General features: G+C 46.1%; 1 protein-coding gene across 2 annotated transcripts in view; it reads left to right on the forward strand.

The window, feature by feature from the left end:
- Window positions 1-15316, forward strand: part of bahcc1b (BAH domain and coiled-coil containing 1b) — a 64970-nt gene extending 49654 nt beyond the window's left edge. For both annotated transcript variants that reach the window (XM_071462247.1, XM_071462246.1), the window contains exons 15-28: window positions 1982-2060; window positions 2270-2456; window positions 2553-2720; window positions 3786-3956; window positions 4330-4574; window positions 6850-7030; window positions 7304-7421; window positions 7930-8005; window positions 8105-8213; window positions 8314-8430; window positions 8797-8934; window positions 9599-11028; window positions 12047-12283; window positions 12605-15316. In XM_071462247.1, coding sequence (XP_071318348.1) covers window positions 1982-2060; window positions 2270-2456; window positions 2553-2720; window positions 3786-3956; window positions 4330-4574; window positions 6850-7030; window positions 7304-7421; window positions 7930-8005; window positions 8105-8213; window positions 8314-8430; window positions 8797-8934; window positions 9599-11028; window positions 12047-12283; window positions 12605-12814 — 3466 coding nt within the window. In that variant the 3' untranslated portion in view covers window positions 12815-15316. The remainder of the gene's footprint in view (window positions 1-1981; window positions 2061-2269; window positions 2457-2552; window positions 2721-3785; window positions 3957-4329; window positions 4575-6849; window positions 7031-7303; window positions 7422-7929; window positions 8006-8104; window positions 8214-8313; window positions 8431-8796; window positions 8935-9598; window positions 11029-12046; window positions 12284-12604) is intronic.
- Window positions 15317-17784: the final 2468 nt, after the last annotated feature.

Below are 17784 nucleotides of genomic sequence, written 5' to 3' on the forward strand. Positions count from 1 at the left end.
ATGCACACCTGTACTGTGTGCGGACAAAAACCAGGGGTATTGATATGCTGCTTTCCCCAAGAACCTGGGTGAAAGGATTTGCTCCCATTCAGACTCAGGAGAATTAATGAGGTCGACCCCTGAAGCTGGGCAGTAAAGGCCGGGCTGTGCTTGAAACAAGCTAGTTTGTACAAAGTGTTGTGCAACCACATCTTAAGGCAAAAGTGTTTACAGCTGTTCAGTGAAGGCGAAGTGAACCGCCTGTCATCAGATAAGCTGGATAAGAACGCACACCTTCAGACAGTGTTTCCTCGAAGTCATTTATGATGTTGCGCTTGGCTGTACACACAGAAAGTGATGGCTGTAGCTGTGAGAAAAAAAAAAAAGAGAGTCTGGCCAGTCGCTGCATGTAGCGGACATGATTGTCAGATTGTCGGTTTCAGAAAGGCTTCAAAAATTGTTGGACGCAGTCTCTGCAGTTCCACCGTCTGTAAGGTGCAGGAGGGAGGCGGTCTCAGTTGTTGACTATCTGAAAATCACTTTGTGTAAAGCAGACTGTCGTCTTAAGGCCTGACTGACAGTCTGCATCCCAGTTTATCCCAGAGGTGCTCGATGGATTTGAGGTCAGGGCTCTGTGCAAGCCAGGCAAGATCTTCAACGACACATTCTGGAAATTTTTACACACCTGGCCGTGTGCAAGGGGGGCGTTGTGGTATTGAAACAGGAAAGGACCATCCCTCGAACCGTTGCCACAAAGTTGGAAGCACAGTGCAACCAACGGCGCTATAGCCCAAACCATGAGTGTGCAAGTAGTGAACACATATTTTTGCCAAATATCAGTATATCTAGTGCACATGATGCACGTATACATTCACTGTGCAGTAGATCAAGATGTGACATGGTGTAAACCAAGGGGCTTAGAAACTCAGAGGGGTCAGGTGGGGGGACTGCAACAGACAGATGCGGTCCATCTCCTCTCCTCTACTCCTCTCCTCTTTTTTCCTCTCCTCTCCTCTTTTTTCCTCTCTTTTTCTCTCCTCTCTTCTCTTCTCCTCTCCTCTCTTTTCTTTTCCTCTCCTCGCCTCTGCTCTCCTCTCTTTTCCTCTCCTCTCCTCTGCTCTCCTCTCTTTTCCTCTCCTCTCCTTTCTTCTTCTCTCCTCTCCTCTTTTTTCTTCTCTTTTTCTCTCCTCTCCTCTCCTCTCCTCTGCTCTCCTCTCTTTTCCTCTCCTCTCCTCTTCTCTCCTCCCGTCTCCTGGGAGTGAAGATGCTGAGAGCCAATCCTTCCCTCTGTGGGAATATAGGATTCACCTGCCTCAGACATAGCTGCTAACAGAGTGTGTGCGCCGAGTGTGTGTGTGTGTGTGTGTGTGTGTGTGCATGCTGGCTGCCTGTGGTGTGAGAGAGCATGCATACAATGAAGAGAGGATAGAGAGAGAGAGACAGAGGGAGAGAGAGAGAGAGAAGAAGGGAGGAGTAGTGTTCAATAGAGGTTAGTGTTTATCGATTGAGCCCTGAAGCTCCGGTCAACGGACAGACTCCCTTGAGACTGCTTCATCTCTTTCTCTGTCTCTTTCCCCTCCCCCCTCAACCATTCTCCTCCCCCCTCTGCCTCTCTCTTTCTCTCTCTTACTGTCTCTGCGTCTCTTCTCCACTTCTCCTTCACACCAGATAATTCTTATCCTTTCATGTGGTGATTCAGCAGAGTTTCATATTCGCACGGTTGCTGAATATTTCTGTGTTTACCGTTAAACTGCACAGACGGCCGACAGAGCCCGTCTCTTACCTCATCAAAGTTATGAGTGAGAGAAGCAGAGAGTGGGAAGAGAGTGAGACAATGAATGAACCCGACAGAGAGGGAAGTGAAACTAGAGAGAAGAGAGTTAGAGAGAATATCATCCTCGAGAGAAAAGAATTGTGTGATCAGATTAATTCTGTAATCCGTTTTATGTATGATAATATCTTATTTAAGTGCGCCTTTGCTGTGCTTTTTCATGTTTTCCAGGGCTGGGCTGAATTTTCTGGAGGAAAAAGCCAGGAAGAAAATGTCCAATCATGCATTCAACAGCCTCAGTGCTGCACAGGTCGGTCCCTCTGCAGTTTCTCTCGGTTCATCCACACACACACACACACACAAACACACACACACACACAGACACACACACACACACACACACACACACACACACACTGCCAACCACTTCCTGCTGCTGATGTTTTTTCTCTCTCCTGGATGTTTCAATTAGTGCAAAGAAATGAGTCAATAATTAGCTGTTCTGCTCCCTGTCTGCAGATGAAAGCTTGCTGTAAGCACAGAGGTCGACCCAGCACCTTGAGCTCCAGGCTGGACAGACGCGTCACCCAGCTGAAGCAGAAAGCTGCAGCCCAGCGAGGTGCACCGGCAGCAGGCTCGCTGCACTGCAGAGAAGACCCCGGAGCAGCGGAGACGCCCAAGAGTCACTGCAGACAAGGAGGGAAAGGTGGGGGACAGAGGGAGCATACAAAGTATGCACCCACTTGTTGTTCATTAGGTAGCACAGCAAAACTAAACTCTACCGTTGCTGTTGCTCCATCAGACCTTCGGCAGGACTGGGAGGCTGGTCAGGCCATGAAGAGGAAGAGAGGTCGGAAGCCCAAAGTGTTGATGGGTGTCGACCCAAACAGAGCTCATCACAAGGACGGCCGGGCCTCTGAGAAACAGGAGGTCAGAGAAGAGAAGAGTGACAGCGAGAGCTCAGAGCACGGTGAGTTACTGTGCAGGTGACCCACGGGTTTTCTCAACATTTACAGCCAAGTCAGGATCCTGCAGATCCTGACTTGGCTGTAAAGAACAGAAATGAACGTTCAAAAGGCCTTTAATTGAACCATTTTCAGTTTCCAGTGAGTTATGAGTCAAACTGTCGATTTGGCTGACAGAACATCGACCAGACATTGTGAGATTTCACTATGAGAGTATGAGAGCATGTCTGTGTGTGTGTGTGTGTGCGTGTGTGCATTTGTGTGCATGCATGTGTGCACATCAAGCGTCTGAGAGTGAGATGTCTGCCGTCATCGGGGGGCCTCCTCTCACTTCCCAGCTCATCTGTCACACCGTTAAAACCGTTAACGACTTGCCACAGGCATGCAACACAGCCACCCCTGCCCTCAGCGCCGTACAGTAACGTGAGCCCGCTCTGGCCCTGGCCAGAATGTCACCCCACCCCCCCACCCCCCACCCCCTCTTCACCTCCACAACCTCATGAAAATGCCCTCCTCAGAGACGCAGTGATACCGCTCCTGACTTTTAAACAAAGGGCTCACAGGAAAAGGAAGGTCGAATATGAAATAAACAAAACTTCAGGAAAACGCTACAGTTGTTGTGATTTAATGTGTGTGTGTGTGTGTGTGTTTGTGTGTGTGTGACAGCGGCAAAGTGTTGACGAGAACGCCATGTAAGTGACAAGTGTGTCAGAGATGTGTCGACACCCGACACGACCCCCACAGTCAGCAACACACAGCTGCCAATAACAATCTGTGCGTGTGTCTGTGCGTGCGTGCAGCGCTGCGTATGTGCACGTGTGCCAACATTTGCTTCCTGTCACTGCAGTTAAGGAACAAGCAGTGCATTATTGTGCAGTCATTAAGGCACAGTTTGTGCGTCTTTGTATTTGAAGTTTAGCCACAGGCTTTTGAGCTGAACTGTCGGTGCCAGAGAAATACTGAAGGCTCACTGTCAATACATCCTGTCAAGTGGCTTCAGTTAACGCTTACTTACATTTAGATCACTTGAAGCTTTCTGACGGATCATACCGATGTTTGTGATTCCACAGAGGAGGAGGAGGACGGTAGCTACGACAGCGAAGATGGAGCCGGTGACACCAAGATCAGCTCATCCTCCAAAGAAACTCCCGCAAACTCTGCTGGGATTACACCTTTTTCTTCACAGTCCTCCAAGCTCCAAACAAACCAGAAAGCCAGGAGTAAGAGACCAGGGCGTACCGGTGAGATTTTCATACGTATTTTTATGTAAAACCGTAACTGTAAAGTTTCTGGTTGGACATGCCAGGTTTCACCCAACAGTGACAGTATTTATGGGTATTATGGATGATTTTTGTACAAGTATAAGTTATTTCTGGCAGTCCCAAATTCATACTAGAGGTGAGTGATATGTGCACTGAGAAACAGAAGTATAATAATGATCTGATGGCCATGCAACTAGAGGTAGTCTTTGTTTAAGTAACTTGAGCAATCTAGATAATCCGGATAACTGTAATGTGGCTTCCAAGACCTGGAAAAGATAAAAAATTGAATGACCTTATCGTCAATAATATCAGATATTGACTTTTTATTGTTTTATTTTGCCTTCGACCTCAGGCATGGGGGGCGTGCCCAGCACAGATCAGAGAAGAGCTCCCAGAAGGCCGAGCCTCGCCAGCACAGAGAGGAGACGTCCAGACCACCAGGGGACTAAAAGAGCACCTGTGCCCAGCTGTGGTGTGTCATCGATGGGCTGCAGCTTTGGGGACGGCCGGGGAAACCACGGAGGTCTGACAGAGGCAAACAGGACCAGCAGGGAAGCCATGAAGAAGACCTCAGCAGGACAGGGCATTCTGGGGAAGGTGAGACATCACAGTGGTGCCTGGTGATGTGTCACAACACAGTGAGACAGCAATATTCTGCTTTTGCCAGTGACAACGATTTAAACAAGTAAATTACTCCCTGACAGCAGTGATTTATGGCACTACTCCATCACCTCTGTTACACCCTCACACCTGGTATTTCTGCCTTGCATTTCCTCCTGAAATCCTTCATTTGTGCGCTTCTGTGTGAATTATCATGGGAACTAACACTGACAGAATATCTGCCTTCCTTGAGGCTTTGATGAACTTTGTTAAATGCCTCTACAACTGCTCTGAGGTTATAAAGAAGGCTGGCAATATCACCATAAGCCACGAGCCATGAATCCTTCAGAACTGAGTGCTCTTCAGAAGTTCAGCATCCTTTAATAGGGGATAGGATCTATTTTCTTTCCCTTGATCACTGACACAGAAGTGCACGGGAAAGGGAATTGATCAGGAAAAGGTGAAATGCGATTGCCAATTTTACAGGTGTAACCGAAAGAGTATCAGAATAAATTACTGCTGTCACAGAGTTGTAAGCAAGGTACAGTAATTACATTACCTTTCAAATGAGTTACTGAGCAAAGACGGACATGCTGGTTATTGTGTAACAACGCCAACAGTGGTCAGGGGAGGTTTTAGGGTCAGACAGCAGCTGACTGGAAATGTGAGAAAAAGATGGAATGTGACTCAGAGAGGGTCACTCCCTTTGGCCCTGTGCTACATGCGACTAAAGGCTGAGAACGAGAGAAGCAGAGAGGAAGCTGGAAAAGCCCTCACCTCAAGTTCACTCCTTCTGAAGAAGTGAGCCACACCCTGCCAGGAAGTCTGAAAATCCTGCAGATTAACGCTGACATTACCTACCAATAGCTGTAAATCCATCACTTTTTCCAATATACCATTTGTTCTTGTTGTAGGTGTGTGTTTGCATGCATGCCTGCTGTGCTTACACACCACTGGGCCGGTTGCTTTCATGCAGGCGAGACACCCGTATTCACTTTAATGAGAAATGGCCCGAGGTTGCTTCAGTCTTTGAGTCATCGTGAGGGAATGTCCAAAAACACATAACTCCAAACCAAACACAGAAGTATAAAGATAATCATTGGCCATAACCTTATACACACCCATGCATTCCTGCACACACACAAACACACACACACACACACACACACACACACACAGAGACATACACACATACACACAACACCAGCACCAGCACTAAAGGGAAATAATCACCCATGCCCTCTGGTGACGAAACTTCTGTCACTAAAATATATGGTCTCCTGATGTGGAAAACTCCAAGAGACAACACACACACACATGTACACACACACACACACAAAACATCTTGCATTGAATATTATGGTCTTTTCTTTTGAAAGCTTAGATACAAGCAGAAACCTGTTGGGTGAGCTGACTTTCTATCCACAGTCATCAATCATCCTTGGATAGACTAGCTTAAACCGGTCTGGAGATGGGTAGTATCTGGTGTGTGTGTGTGTGTGTGTGTGTGTGTGTGTGTATGTGTGCATGTGTGTTTGTGTGTTTGTGTGTGTATCTGAATCGAGAATGTGACTTAGGGTTCGAGCTTCCATATTAGCAGGCGTCCACCCTTCTGAAGTGTCCTTGAGCCAAACACTAAAGTCTTAGTGGATCAAGAGCTGCAGTTATCACTGAGTGTGACCTCTGAACTTCAAGTGAGCACTGACAGCTGAGAAAAGAAAAAAAAATCCCACAGACTTAATTGATGTATCACATTACAAGAGGCGTTAGTGCCTGCTTTTGCTTTTCACTGATGGATTTACCACATCAGTTACATCAGACTGGAAAAGACTTCAAGTCATTCACCTGCAGGTCCTGTTTACTGTTGATTCATCTGGGCATATAATGAAATGATTCAATTCAATTCAATTCAATTTTATTTGTATAGCGCCAAATCATAATATACATTATCTCAAGGCACTTTACAGGGTAAGGTCAAGACCTTACTTTGTTACAGAGAAAAACCCAACAGTTCCCACAACGAGCAAGCGCTTGGCGACAGGGGGGAGGAAAAACTCCCTTTTAACAGGAAGAAACCTCCAACAGAACCGGGCTCAGGGTGGGCGGCCGTCTGCCTCGACCGGTTGGGTTTAGGGGAAGATAGAAAGAGGGGGAGGGGGAGGAGAGGGGAGAGAAGAGAGAGAGACCAGGAACAGCTGTGTCGGTAATGGCGTATAAATGATGCCATATCCTGCCCTCTGTCCGCTGATGTCACATCCTGTTTCTTGTCCAGGCCAAGGGCCACGCGGTGAGCCGACTCCTGCAGAGCTTTGCAGCTGATGACGGCTTTCGCTTGGATGAGGAAAGCAGCTTCTCAGAGGGAGAGGAGGAGGAGGAGGAAGAAGAAGAGGAGGAGGAGGCAAAGGAGAAGAAGTCGATCCACCTTCCTCCCAACATGCCTTGCAGAATACCTGGTAGGCTTAAACAGTGACGCATCATTTATAATTACACACACATAGAAGGATTTAAAAGCATGTTGGATCCTTTTCACACATGCACGCACACACACACACACACACACACACACACACACACACACACACACACACACACACACACACACACACACACACCTCTGCCTCTGCCTCACTTGACATAGCAATTATTCAACACACTCACAAATTATGTACACCTCACCCTTTATCTTCTCCATCCATTCACCTTTCTACCACGCCCTCCCTCTGCAGCCCTGCCAAACTGTGTGCTGAGTAAAGAGATGCTGGTGGACGGGCTGAAGATCCTGATCTCTAAGGAGGATGAGCTGCTGTACGCCGCCTGCGTCCAAACTCTGGATCTGCCTGACATGTAAGGCCCTGCTTCCCTACTGTCAGTCCACAGATGCTGAACCTATAAAAGAGCACAGACATTTCCACCACGTTTTGTAGCAGAAGGGGCTGTTTCACACAGCAGACCACTGATCAGGCTGTCGATTAATCACAAAATCTGGTGTATCAGAATCTCAGTGGCTCTGAGAGTTCAGTACCAAAATGACATATTGAAACAAGACCCTACTCTGATTTACAAGAGAGTTGAAAACTTAGCTTAGCGCTAGTTAAATGCCTGGCAGCTGTGAGAATCTTGACAAACAAGAAGTCTAGACGATTACAAAGCCAAGACACACAGCACACAGCAGTGGCAGCCAACACAGCTGCCTGTAGAGGAAATGAGCGCTCATGACAAAAAACCCTATTTTCAAAAGACAACCTTGAAATCTAGCAGCAAGGTTGTTAGGGTAAATATAAAATTATAACTTACAAATTGAAATTTTAGAGCAATTTTATTTTTCATCTGTGTCATTTTTTCTTTTTTTTAGATTCAGTGTTGTCATTGAAGGGGAACGAGGGAATCGCCCCAGGATCTACTCGTTGGAGCAACTACTACAGGAAGCTGTGAGTTTCAGCTCCATAGCGCTTATTACATTCATTTATTCACCCAGCTTAATGCCACAAGAGTTACACAGTTTATTTTCTGTGTTTTTTTTTTTCCAGGTGTTAGACGTGCGGCCCCAGACTGAGGCCATTCTGACTGCAGGAACGCGAGTTTGTGCCTACTGGAGCGAGCGCTCTCGCTGTCTTTACCCCGGATATGTCCACCGAGGTGCGCGACATGCACCAACCACCTCACTCTGAGCAAACACTGACACACACACACACACACATGCAGCAACTCATATCCTCCTTTCTGTGCTGTGCTTCAGGAGGTCCGGGTGAGGCTGAGAAGGAGGGCAGTGTGATGGTGGAGTTTGATGACGGAGACAGAGGAAGGATATCCCTCGCAAACATCAGACTTCTGCCCCCTGGATACCAAATCCGCTGTGAGTGTGTGATGTGGGGAGGCAGTAGTGCATACTAAAGAGAGGAAACCAGATAGCAAGATACATCTGGCCTATACTTGGGCAACATGCTTGTGTTTCTTCTGGCCCAGTAAACTCCCTGGTTACATGGCCCATATACAGCATGATTGTCAGATGCTACTTCCACATCTGGACCAATTCTGGTCCAGAAAATCTTCCTGTCAGCCAACACTGGAGGTCAACAGCCAGAATCTACCCAGATGTGGAAGTATATTGGCCAGACTTGGGCTGAGGAACCAGGGTCTATACTGGGCCAGAAGTTTCATTTTGCCATCTGGGAATGAAGAAACGAATGAATGCATTAATTAAACAACTCTTCTCTGCCAGGTGCGGAACCGTCTCCAGCACTTCTGATCTCACCTGGTCGCCGTGGTCGACGAAGCTCGACCCAGGAGAAGAAAGACATGGCTACAGAGAAAGCAGCCAATGAGGAGCCAGCAGGGAGGCCCCAGGAGAAAAGACCAGGTGAGGGAGGAGACATAACATTTTGTAAAGATCTTTATTTTTAATCAACCACACACAGTAAATAGTTTATAATCTGTAAGAAAGACTGGCAAATGTTTTACAAGGACAGTCTGAGGAATCCATGAACATCACTCAGACACTAAACCCTTAAAGTTGTCTGAGAGGCACTGGTCTAACTAGTAAATACATATACACTCACAGACACACAGGTCCTCAGGCCAAACAAAATCCCTCAAACAATGCCTTGTTCACAGTTTCACCTGTCGACTAATCATCAGGTGCCTCTGAGTCAGAGGAGAACTGGAGTGACATAAACCGAAATACTCGTCAATTAAAATTCTTTGTTTGCTGCCTATCATTTACCCTGATATCACATTAATCATTATTTCATGAAGCGTCAACCTTTGGGTTGTTAAGCAACATACATGTAACTCATCACGAACCCAGGGTGACAGTTGTGCTGGGGGGGAGAGACAGGTTTCCCAGGTTTGTTGCAGTTTGAGTAATGTATGTGTCGAAATGTACCTGGCCAGGGGAAGATCAAGGAGATAAAGATATTAAGTTTCCCCAAAGCTCTTAGTTCTACAATTAATCTCAGTGTGGTCTTAAGACCTGTCAGTTCTTATTGATTATAACTCCTCTCTGTTGCTGGCTCCTTTTTCAGTTGGCAGACCGAAGAAAATCCACTCAGTGCCTAAGACGGCCAGCACACCAACACCAGTAACAGACACTGTAACCAAAGGCACCACTTCCTTGTTGAACTGGTCTGTGCCCAGGAAGAGACCGCCAGTTGACTTCTTCCTCTTCAACGGGACGTCCCGTAAGACCCAGAGGAGGATAAGAGAGCGAGACTTGGGTTTGTTTCACCGGCCTGCCTCCCACCACCTTGCACCTCCAACCCCTATCAAAGGTATCTTTGGCTCTCCTTTTGTGGTTGACTCATTCAGTAGCATCGCCAACGGCTACTCTACCTTCGGAAGCGGCGGAAACTCTGGAGCTGGGCGACCCGTCACCACAGCTGCTCCCATGGGGCTCCGGGACTCCTCGTCCTCCTCGTCCTCATCAGCTGTCACCATGGCAATGGCAGCTGGGAGCAGGAAGCCAGTGAACGAACGGGACAGGAAACAGTACCTGGTGAAGCTTGACCATGAAGGAGTGACATCTCCTAAAACAAAGAACGGCAAGGCCTTGCTTCGACTTGGAGGGAGCGGAGGGAGAGGAGGAAAGAGCCTCGCCTCTGCAGGAGCACCACTGCGATACATCCACCCATCCCTGCTGGTGAAGGACGGCAAGAAGGGAGGTGCTGGAACCCGGTCTGAGGCTCTTCTAAAGGGCGCTCCACCCCTAAGAAAGGATCTTCTGTCAGCTGGTCTTGGAGTCCAAGGTGGGGAGTACAGTTTGGACTACCCGAGCGACTGCCCCAGCTCTTACTCTGAGCTGGATGAGGATGATGAGGATGATGGTCAAGATGCTGATGCACGCAGTGCAGGAGTGCCATCCCACCGTGGTGGTCGTTTTCCCTCTCGTCTCTCCGTCTGCTTCACGTCATCTTCTTCTTCCTCCTCCTCCTCTGGCTCCATCTCCTCCTCCTCCCTCTGCTCCTCAGACAACGATTCCTCCTACTCCTCTGATGAAGAGTCCTCCTCTGTGCTGCTGCGCCGTGCACTGCTCCAGCAGGACAAACACAAGCACAGGCAGAACATGACCTCTGACCTCCTAAACCCTGACCCTACCACCTCCAGCTCCTCTCCCTCTGTCTCAGCCCCGGGTCACAGCTTTGTGGCTAAAGCCAGCATGGCTGTCTCTGGGTCAAAGGTGAGGGCTGACAGAGCAGAAGACAGGAAGGAGTTCATGTCAAAAGGAAGTATGGTGGTTAACAGTAGCACAGCGAAGACCCAGCTAAAGAGGAAAGATGGGGTTCCTAACAGCCACCATCAGAGCCAGAGCAGCCCTGTGAGCCAGCAGCCCAAACCTGCCCCCAAGGACCCGGCAACAGCTAAGAGGCAGAGGATGTCTTCACCTGAGCCTCTGCCCAACATGGCCCCCCTGCTGCCCGGACGCCAGCTGTGGAAATGGTCTGGCAACCCCACACAGGTAAGACACTTTGTACTGTGTTTATATTTTCCTATGTTCTTTTGCCTTGTCCAAGATGTTGTTGAATAATCTCTGAATTTGTTGTTTTTCCTAGATCTCTTTTTGTCATTACCTCTTTTTGTGACTGTACTGCAGAACTCGAGAGCAGCTGTGATTTCTCATTACTAAATCCCATTACATTGAAAACCTTTTTTAATCAGACAGTGTTTTCTCATGACCACACTTTTACTTTTGGTTGCAGAATGATTGTCTCGGGTATCTGTAACCTACTTAAGCTCACGACTTAAATAAGCGACTGATTGTTGTAGTTTCTGCTGTGCCACGCCTTGATTACATACAGTAAATGCAATGATCAAATATGATCCGTCTCTCATTCTGACTCTGACTCTGCACACATTGGCTCCACTATCAGGCTTACTTGGTGTGGTTAATATCTGAGTTTGCTATCCTGATTATTGAGTCACGATCCTGAGATAACTGAACAAAACAGTTTGAGCAACTGCTGCCACTCTCGGCTGCCGTGCAGTTTGCTTTATAAACACGACTGCATCTGTCGACTGCAGCAAAAAAAAAAAAAGCTGACTTTTTGATGTGTGCATGCCCCAACAAATCAAAACACACAGTAGAAATGTAGGTGTGCCTTCCATCTTATGGTTACTGTAATCATAACTCATAGGTGAGTTTTACTAGTATTGCCTTATCAGGTTAAAAGTAAATTATTGGTGTGCTCCTGTAACTCAATCAGTGTTAGGCAATGAAGACTCACTCAGAAGAGGAAAAAAGAAAAAAAGAAGAAAAAAGAAACTTCAACGTACCATATTTATTGGCTAGAAGCGCTTTTTTTTTGGCTTGGAATTGGAAAAACATATTAAAGCATATTCCTTTATTTTGGTAGACTGGGTTTAGCAAAACAAACAAAAACCCAAATTAATTTCTGAAATGAGGCTGGTGGTGAAATAAGCCTTCCACGCTGAATAAATTGACTGAGGGTGCTGTTTTTATTCTCTTTTCCTGACAGAGGAGAGGTCTGAAGGGCAAAGCCCGCAAGCTTTTCTACAAGGCCATTGTGCGGGGCAAGGAGACGGTGCGTGTCGGGGACTGTGCTGTGTTCCTGTCACCTGGCCGGCCACAGCTGCCCTACGTGGGCAGAGTAGAGAGCCTCTGGGAGTCGTGGAGCTCCAGCATGGTGGTCAGGGTCAAGTGGTTCTACCACCCGGAGGAGACTCGCCTGGGGAAGCGACACCGTGATGGCAAGGTAAAGACCAGGGTGTGCGAGTAGAATTTCTAAAACGGGAATGGTCAAAGTATCTGTCATTTTCATATAAGTATATTACCAGCGTGCTTCTTTTTACTCTCTGTTCTCATCTGATGTCAGTGGTACTTCCATTTAGTTCATCAAACCAGTTCTTAATACTCTAATTATTAAGAGTATTCTACTTTCTGAGGTTTGTGTTGGAGTGAAAACAGCACCAAAGAAGATGCTTACTACTTTTCTTGAGAAAGCAATTGTAACCCTTTGATTGTCAAATGCGTCATCTTGTTGATTTATCAATCACTATTCCCAACTCTCCTGTAGAATGCCTTGTACCAGTCGAGCCACGAGGATGAGAATGACGTGCAGACCATCTCCCATCGCTGCCAGGTGGTCAGCAGGGCTGAGTATGATCACCTGATGCGCGAACGCAAGCCGGGCAACACGGCCAACGACCTGTTCTACCTGGCCGGAACCTACGAACCCACCACGGGCCAGCTGATCAGCGCAGACGGCATGGCCATCGTGTCCTAGCACGAGCAGCTAGAGAGAAATCTAAATATTGACCTGAACTCTGGAGTTGACTGCCTTTCAGGACGGTCCTTCAGAGCGGAGCAGGGGACAGAGGGAAACCAAGACAAGAGTTTTGGCTCTGCGTATTGATCTGTCCCCTGTAAGAGCAGGAGCTAGCCCACTGGATGAAGCCCGGCAGTACTGGCACTTAAGAGGAGTCTGGTTTGTTCTGGGTAAAAGTCTGATCAGTGTCAGATTTAACCTGTTTATCAGACGCGGACTGAGGCCCCTCGTTGCAGCGAGAGTCTGCAGCCCTTCTCTGCGGCTGAAATAAAAGAGCATCTGCGTTAAGATTATTGCAACAATTAAACAGGAACCATGGACATGAGCACTTTGGAGTACAGTAGCTTGGATATGCTATGGAGGGCGGGGGGCAGAGTTGGCTTTCTGGGACAAAGGCAGACTCAGAGAGCGGGGGAGTATGGAAAAGGAGAGACTTACTGTAAACCACACTGGTTTGGATGGTTTTAATGGTCTTATACTGGTAGTTTGACGATGATAACATGATTGGGAGATCCCCAACAGGACCAAAAAACACTGTAGTTCGGACTTGTGTGTAAATGTGTGTGTGTGTGTTTGCAGAGTGGCTGCGATGACCCTGTTCAGCATTTAATGAGCTCTAAGTAAATAGTGCTTTAGCGTGCGTGTGTTTGTATTGTATGAGTGTGTGTGTGTGTGTGTGTGGTCATGTACGCGTACGCCTGTGCTCATCAAGCAAAGATGACGTCATGACACACCAGTGGTATGTCTCTAACACTCTGAATATTAATCTATTCAGTACTTAACGTGCAGTTTTCAAGTCCTCGCGACAGAAACGCACAGCGATTTTTTTTTTCTCCTGTCAAGCCATACACGTCAATACCTCTCTCGTATCCTCTATTCAGGTGCGAAGACACATGTACAGGTAGTTGGGTTGTTTATTTGAAGTGTGCGTGCATGTTGGTGTGCGTGCATATGTGTGCATGGGCAAGCGTGTGTGCTTTGTACAGCATTATGTATAAAATTACATGTTGTAAATAGTATACATATATATTTGTTCTTTTTTTTGTTGTTTTCTTTTGCAGAGAAGAATATTTTATTTAGATTTTTTTAGGGTGCGTGTGGGTGGGTTGGGGGTGGGGCGGGGTGGGGGGTCTAGCAGAGGGAGGAGGTTGGGTTAAGTTTCCTTCTCTCTTAATGCACTGAACGGGATTTGGAGGCTTGGACTTGTACAACTGTTGTGAAGACTTTGTGGTTGTAAGCCCTGCTTTAGGGATGAATAAGTAGAAGGGGCATTTGGGAAATGTTGTTTTTATAAGGAAATCAGAAAAAGGCTCTTTTTTAAACATGTCCAAAATGTCTTTTTTTTTTTTTTTTGCTCTGTTGAGTTAAGAATGTGCATTTCCTGTTGGAAGCTTTTTTTTTTCTCACAAATACTGGAAAAGAAACTGAGTTTCTGCTGTTCTGTGATCCTAAAAGAATCTAGTTCTTCTTTATCTATTTTAGCCTGTATTCCTATATGAAATGTAGATATTTATCTGGCATCAAAACGAAACATACCAAAGCACCTGTGAGTTTACGCTTCAACGCATTAGAAGAAAACAATTTTATGAGAAAAGACAAAAAAAGACGTTCAATCAAATCTGAATCCGGGACCCCTGCAATCACTGAGGTATTTGAAGTAGAGTTCCTCTCGTTGTCTGCTCGTGTTCACCCAGCGTTGCTATGACAGCCTCCGAGAAACGTTGCAGCAACATTGTCTGCACGCTGCCCAGCTGATGCACTTGAGGTCTCTATGGCAACCAGAATGGCATCACGTGACTGTGAAGGACAATCAGAGCCAATCAATGGGACAATGGTGAGAGACAAAAAAAAAAGAAAGAAAAAACAAGATAAGGATCAAATCACAAATTATGCTTCTTGTCACTTTTATTCCTGCTTTGCCAAAAATGTCTGTGTGTGTGTGTTTTATGTTTGCTTGTTTTCCTTGTTTACCATTGTCTAACTGTTTATGCAAGCCTGTGATGACTGTTTGTTGTCAGTGTATAGGATGTACAGGGGGGAGGAACATGAATGCCTTTTTTCTTTTCTAGGACATTGACTGACTTTTAACAACGATGTTGCTGTTACACTGCAAAGCAAAAGCTTTAAAAGGAATCTAATGTGAAACTCAATTTTGAAATATTACTTTTATGGGTCTTTAATTGAATTATTTTTTAAAAGCTGTATTTTCTTTAAGAAACACTGGATTCAGTTCTAACCATCACCTTTTGACAGAAACAACAATGTGTTTTTTTTTTTTAGACCCACTGGAACCTGCTTTGTTCGGTTGAGATAGCCTACTAAAATATATTATGTAATTTCAGTCATTTTCTGGAAATATGACTTAAATATTTCCTCATGTACAAAAAGAAAAAATTATTTATCTTAATTTTATTGCCTTTTTGTGTTTCATTAAAAAAAAAAGATTCTTACAAAATAAAACATGATGATTGTTTTTTTTTCCCCCCCTTTTCATGCTGGGTGTGAGTCTTCTGAATACTACCTTGTGTTTGTCAATGCCGATCATTTGTCTGCTCTAAGAAAATGGACCACAGAAGAAAGCGCGGAAAGAATGAGAAGGGAGGAAAAACACGAGAGGAGGAAGCAATTTGAAACTGTAGCTGCAGCCGATAGAGGGGGAAGAATGGGGAGAGAAAGGGAAACCGTATCTAGCAGGGTTTCATGAGAGACGACGGGCGAGATAAAGTCTCCTCGGGCTCTACAGGTGAGTCAGGTATTCAGAATAATAAAAACGGAACAGCACCATTAAGAGAACAAAGCGAGGGTATCAGCTTTCTGCATGCAAATATTTGAAATCCTCATGTGCACTGTCTGTGTGGATACATGTGTGTAATACGTACATGTGTCCAACACGCTCATGTGACACTGCATGGTCGACCTGGGTGTACACCAATATAAATCCACACTGTGTGAATGCATTTCTGCGTGTGTGTGTGTGTGTGTGTGTGTGTGTGCGTGTAATGCGAGAGCTGGGAAGAACAGTTGAGATTATCCCCTGCAGGGTGTGGAGTTTCTGGGACAAAGTGCGCAAATTTACTGCATTTTATTTGAGACTTCCTGCGACATATTCACACCTTTTATCGCACTGCAACCGGAGCCTTTGTGATGCAGCTCATTGCAACATTGAAGTCTGGATGAAGGATTTACCTTTGACCTCAAATTACAGTCTGGCTGCCTCGTGGCAGCGCGCGAAGAAAGCTTGAGAACAGTGTTGCCTTGAATGTCGGCCATAAACTTTATTTTACTCTGAGCTGTGTTTTTAGTGTTCGGCCCCTCCTTTGCCCCTTTTTCCTTTTTCTCCTTGGCCGGCTCCCTACTTTACTTGTCAATACAGGAAAGGTTGACTCACCTTTTTTTTGAGTAACTCTTCTTATGGTAACGGAGTCAAGCACAGGCCCTTTGTCCAGTGGTATGTGTGTGTGTGTGTGTGTGTGTGTGTGTGTGTGTGTGTTTGCTTTCCTTTTGTCTTCTGTGTTTAGCTGCTTCGGCAGTTTAACTTGTTATTATAAAGATGTGAAACAGAACGCCTGCCAGTCTGACTATACACACACACACACACACACACACGCACACACACACTCATATATGCACCCATTCTGCTCACTCTTTGGCTTTTACATCCTCCTGATTGGCTCCTCAATCAACCAACGCCTTCAAAACACACAGACATTAAGTGCAGTCTTTGACTCCTTATCAGCAGGTTTGCATTGGGCTTATCTGGTTGACATTGTTAAACTACTTTACCCAGAATGCTGCGGGAGATAGGGGCACAATGGGAGGCTAGGGGTGCCCTCTAGGTTAATGAGAGAGGGCTTTCACGTCGTAAGAGCAAACATGCCGCGAGCTGATTTGTGTGTGTGAGTGTGTGTATGTAAAGGGTGAAGGTGTCACAGAAGGTGTGGTAGCTTTTTTTCCTGGGGGTGGGGGTCGGTGGACGGGAGTGGAGACACCACACATGTCACTCATCAAGAGTCCAGAGGCTATCCGTCATGACCAGCCCTATCAGCATAAATATGTGTGTGTGTATGTGTGTGTTTTATTATGTGCTTCTATTTGTGCGAGTGTGTGTATTTGTGTTCTACTTTATTACACGGATATGAAAGAGAAATGGAGAAAGAGAGAGCGATGAAACAGTGAAACACTACAAATTGGTGGATTGCAAAAGGAAAGAGTGTGTACCTGAGCATGTGTGTATGTGTGTGTGTGTGTGTGTGTGTGTGTGTACTGGAAGGACTCCAATCCAGAGAAAGCCCTCTATTTAGATATAGCCTGAGCATGTCACTGAAGTGAATGAATGGCTGTCAGCTGCAGCGGGATGCTGCATGTGTGTGCGTAGATAGCTTGTATTTGTGTGTTTGTGTACAGGTTTGTGTGCGTGCATGTATGAGTGTGCGTGTGCTGGGGTATATTCAGGTCACTCAAAGTGGGAGTAAGGAGATCAGCGATCTTCTCTGCATCACCTCATCCATCGTTCATATGAGCCTCTGTGAGCTCGCCACCAGTATCCATCTTACTGTGTGTGTGTGTGTGTGTGTGTGTGTGTGTGTGGGTGTTTGACATTGTAGATGTCCGTATAGCCATTCTGACTCATTGGTAGTTGTGCAATGTATTCTGTGGCAACAGATGGTAGGCTTACATAAATCATAGATTCTTGGCAGTGTGGAAGTCATGTCCATGTTCTTCTACATTACAACACCAACAAACCTCCACTGTTCTTTCTCTTTCCCCCAATTTTATGACTTGGTTCACTTTCTGGCCCATTTCACTATTAAAAGAAAAGATGACGTAGAGATAACAGGGAGAGATAACAGGCTATAGGTACATGTTCAGGCGATATTTTCAGCTCATAAAAGGGATTTGTGTCTTCAAAGAGCTTCGCAAGGCTTGTT

Source organism: Trachinotus anak, unplaced genomic scaffold (genome assembly GCF_046630095.1).
Source record: "Trachinotus anak isolate AG129_WGS33_773 ecotype Australia unplaced genomic scaffold, CSIRO_AGI_Tana_v1 ptg000025l, whole genome shotgun sequence".
NCBI classification, from domain to species: Eukaryota; Metazoa; Chordata; class Actinopteri; order Carangiformes; family Carangidae; genus Trachinotus; species Trachinotus anak.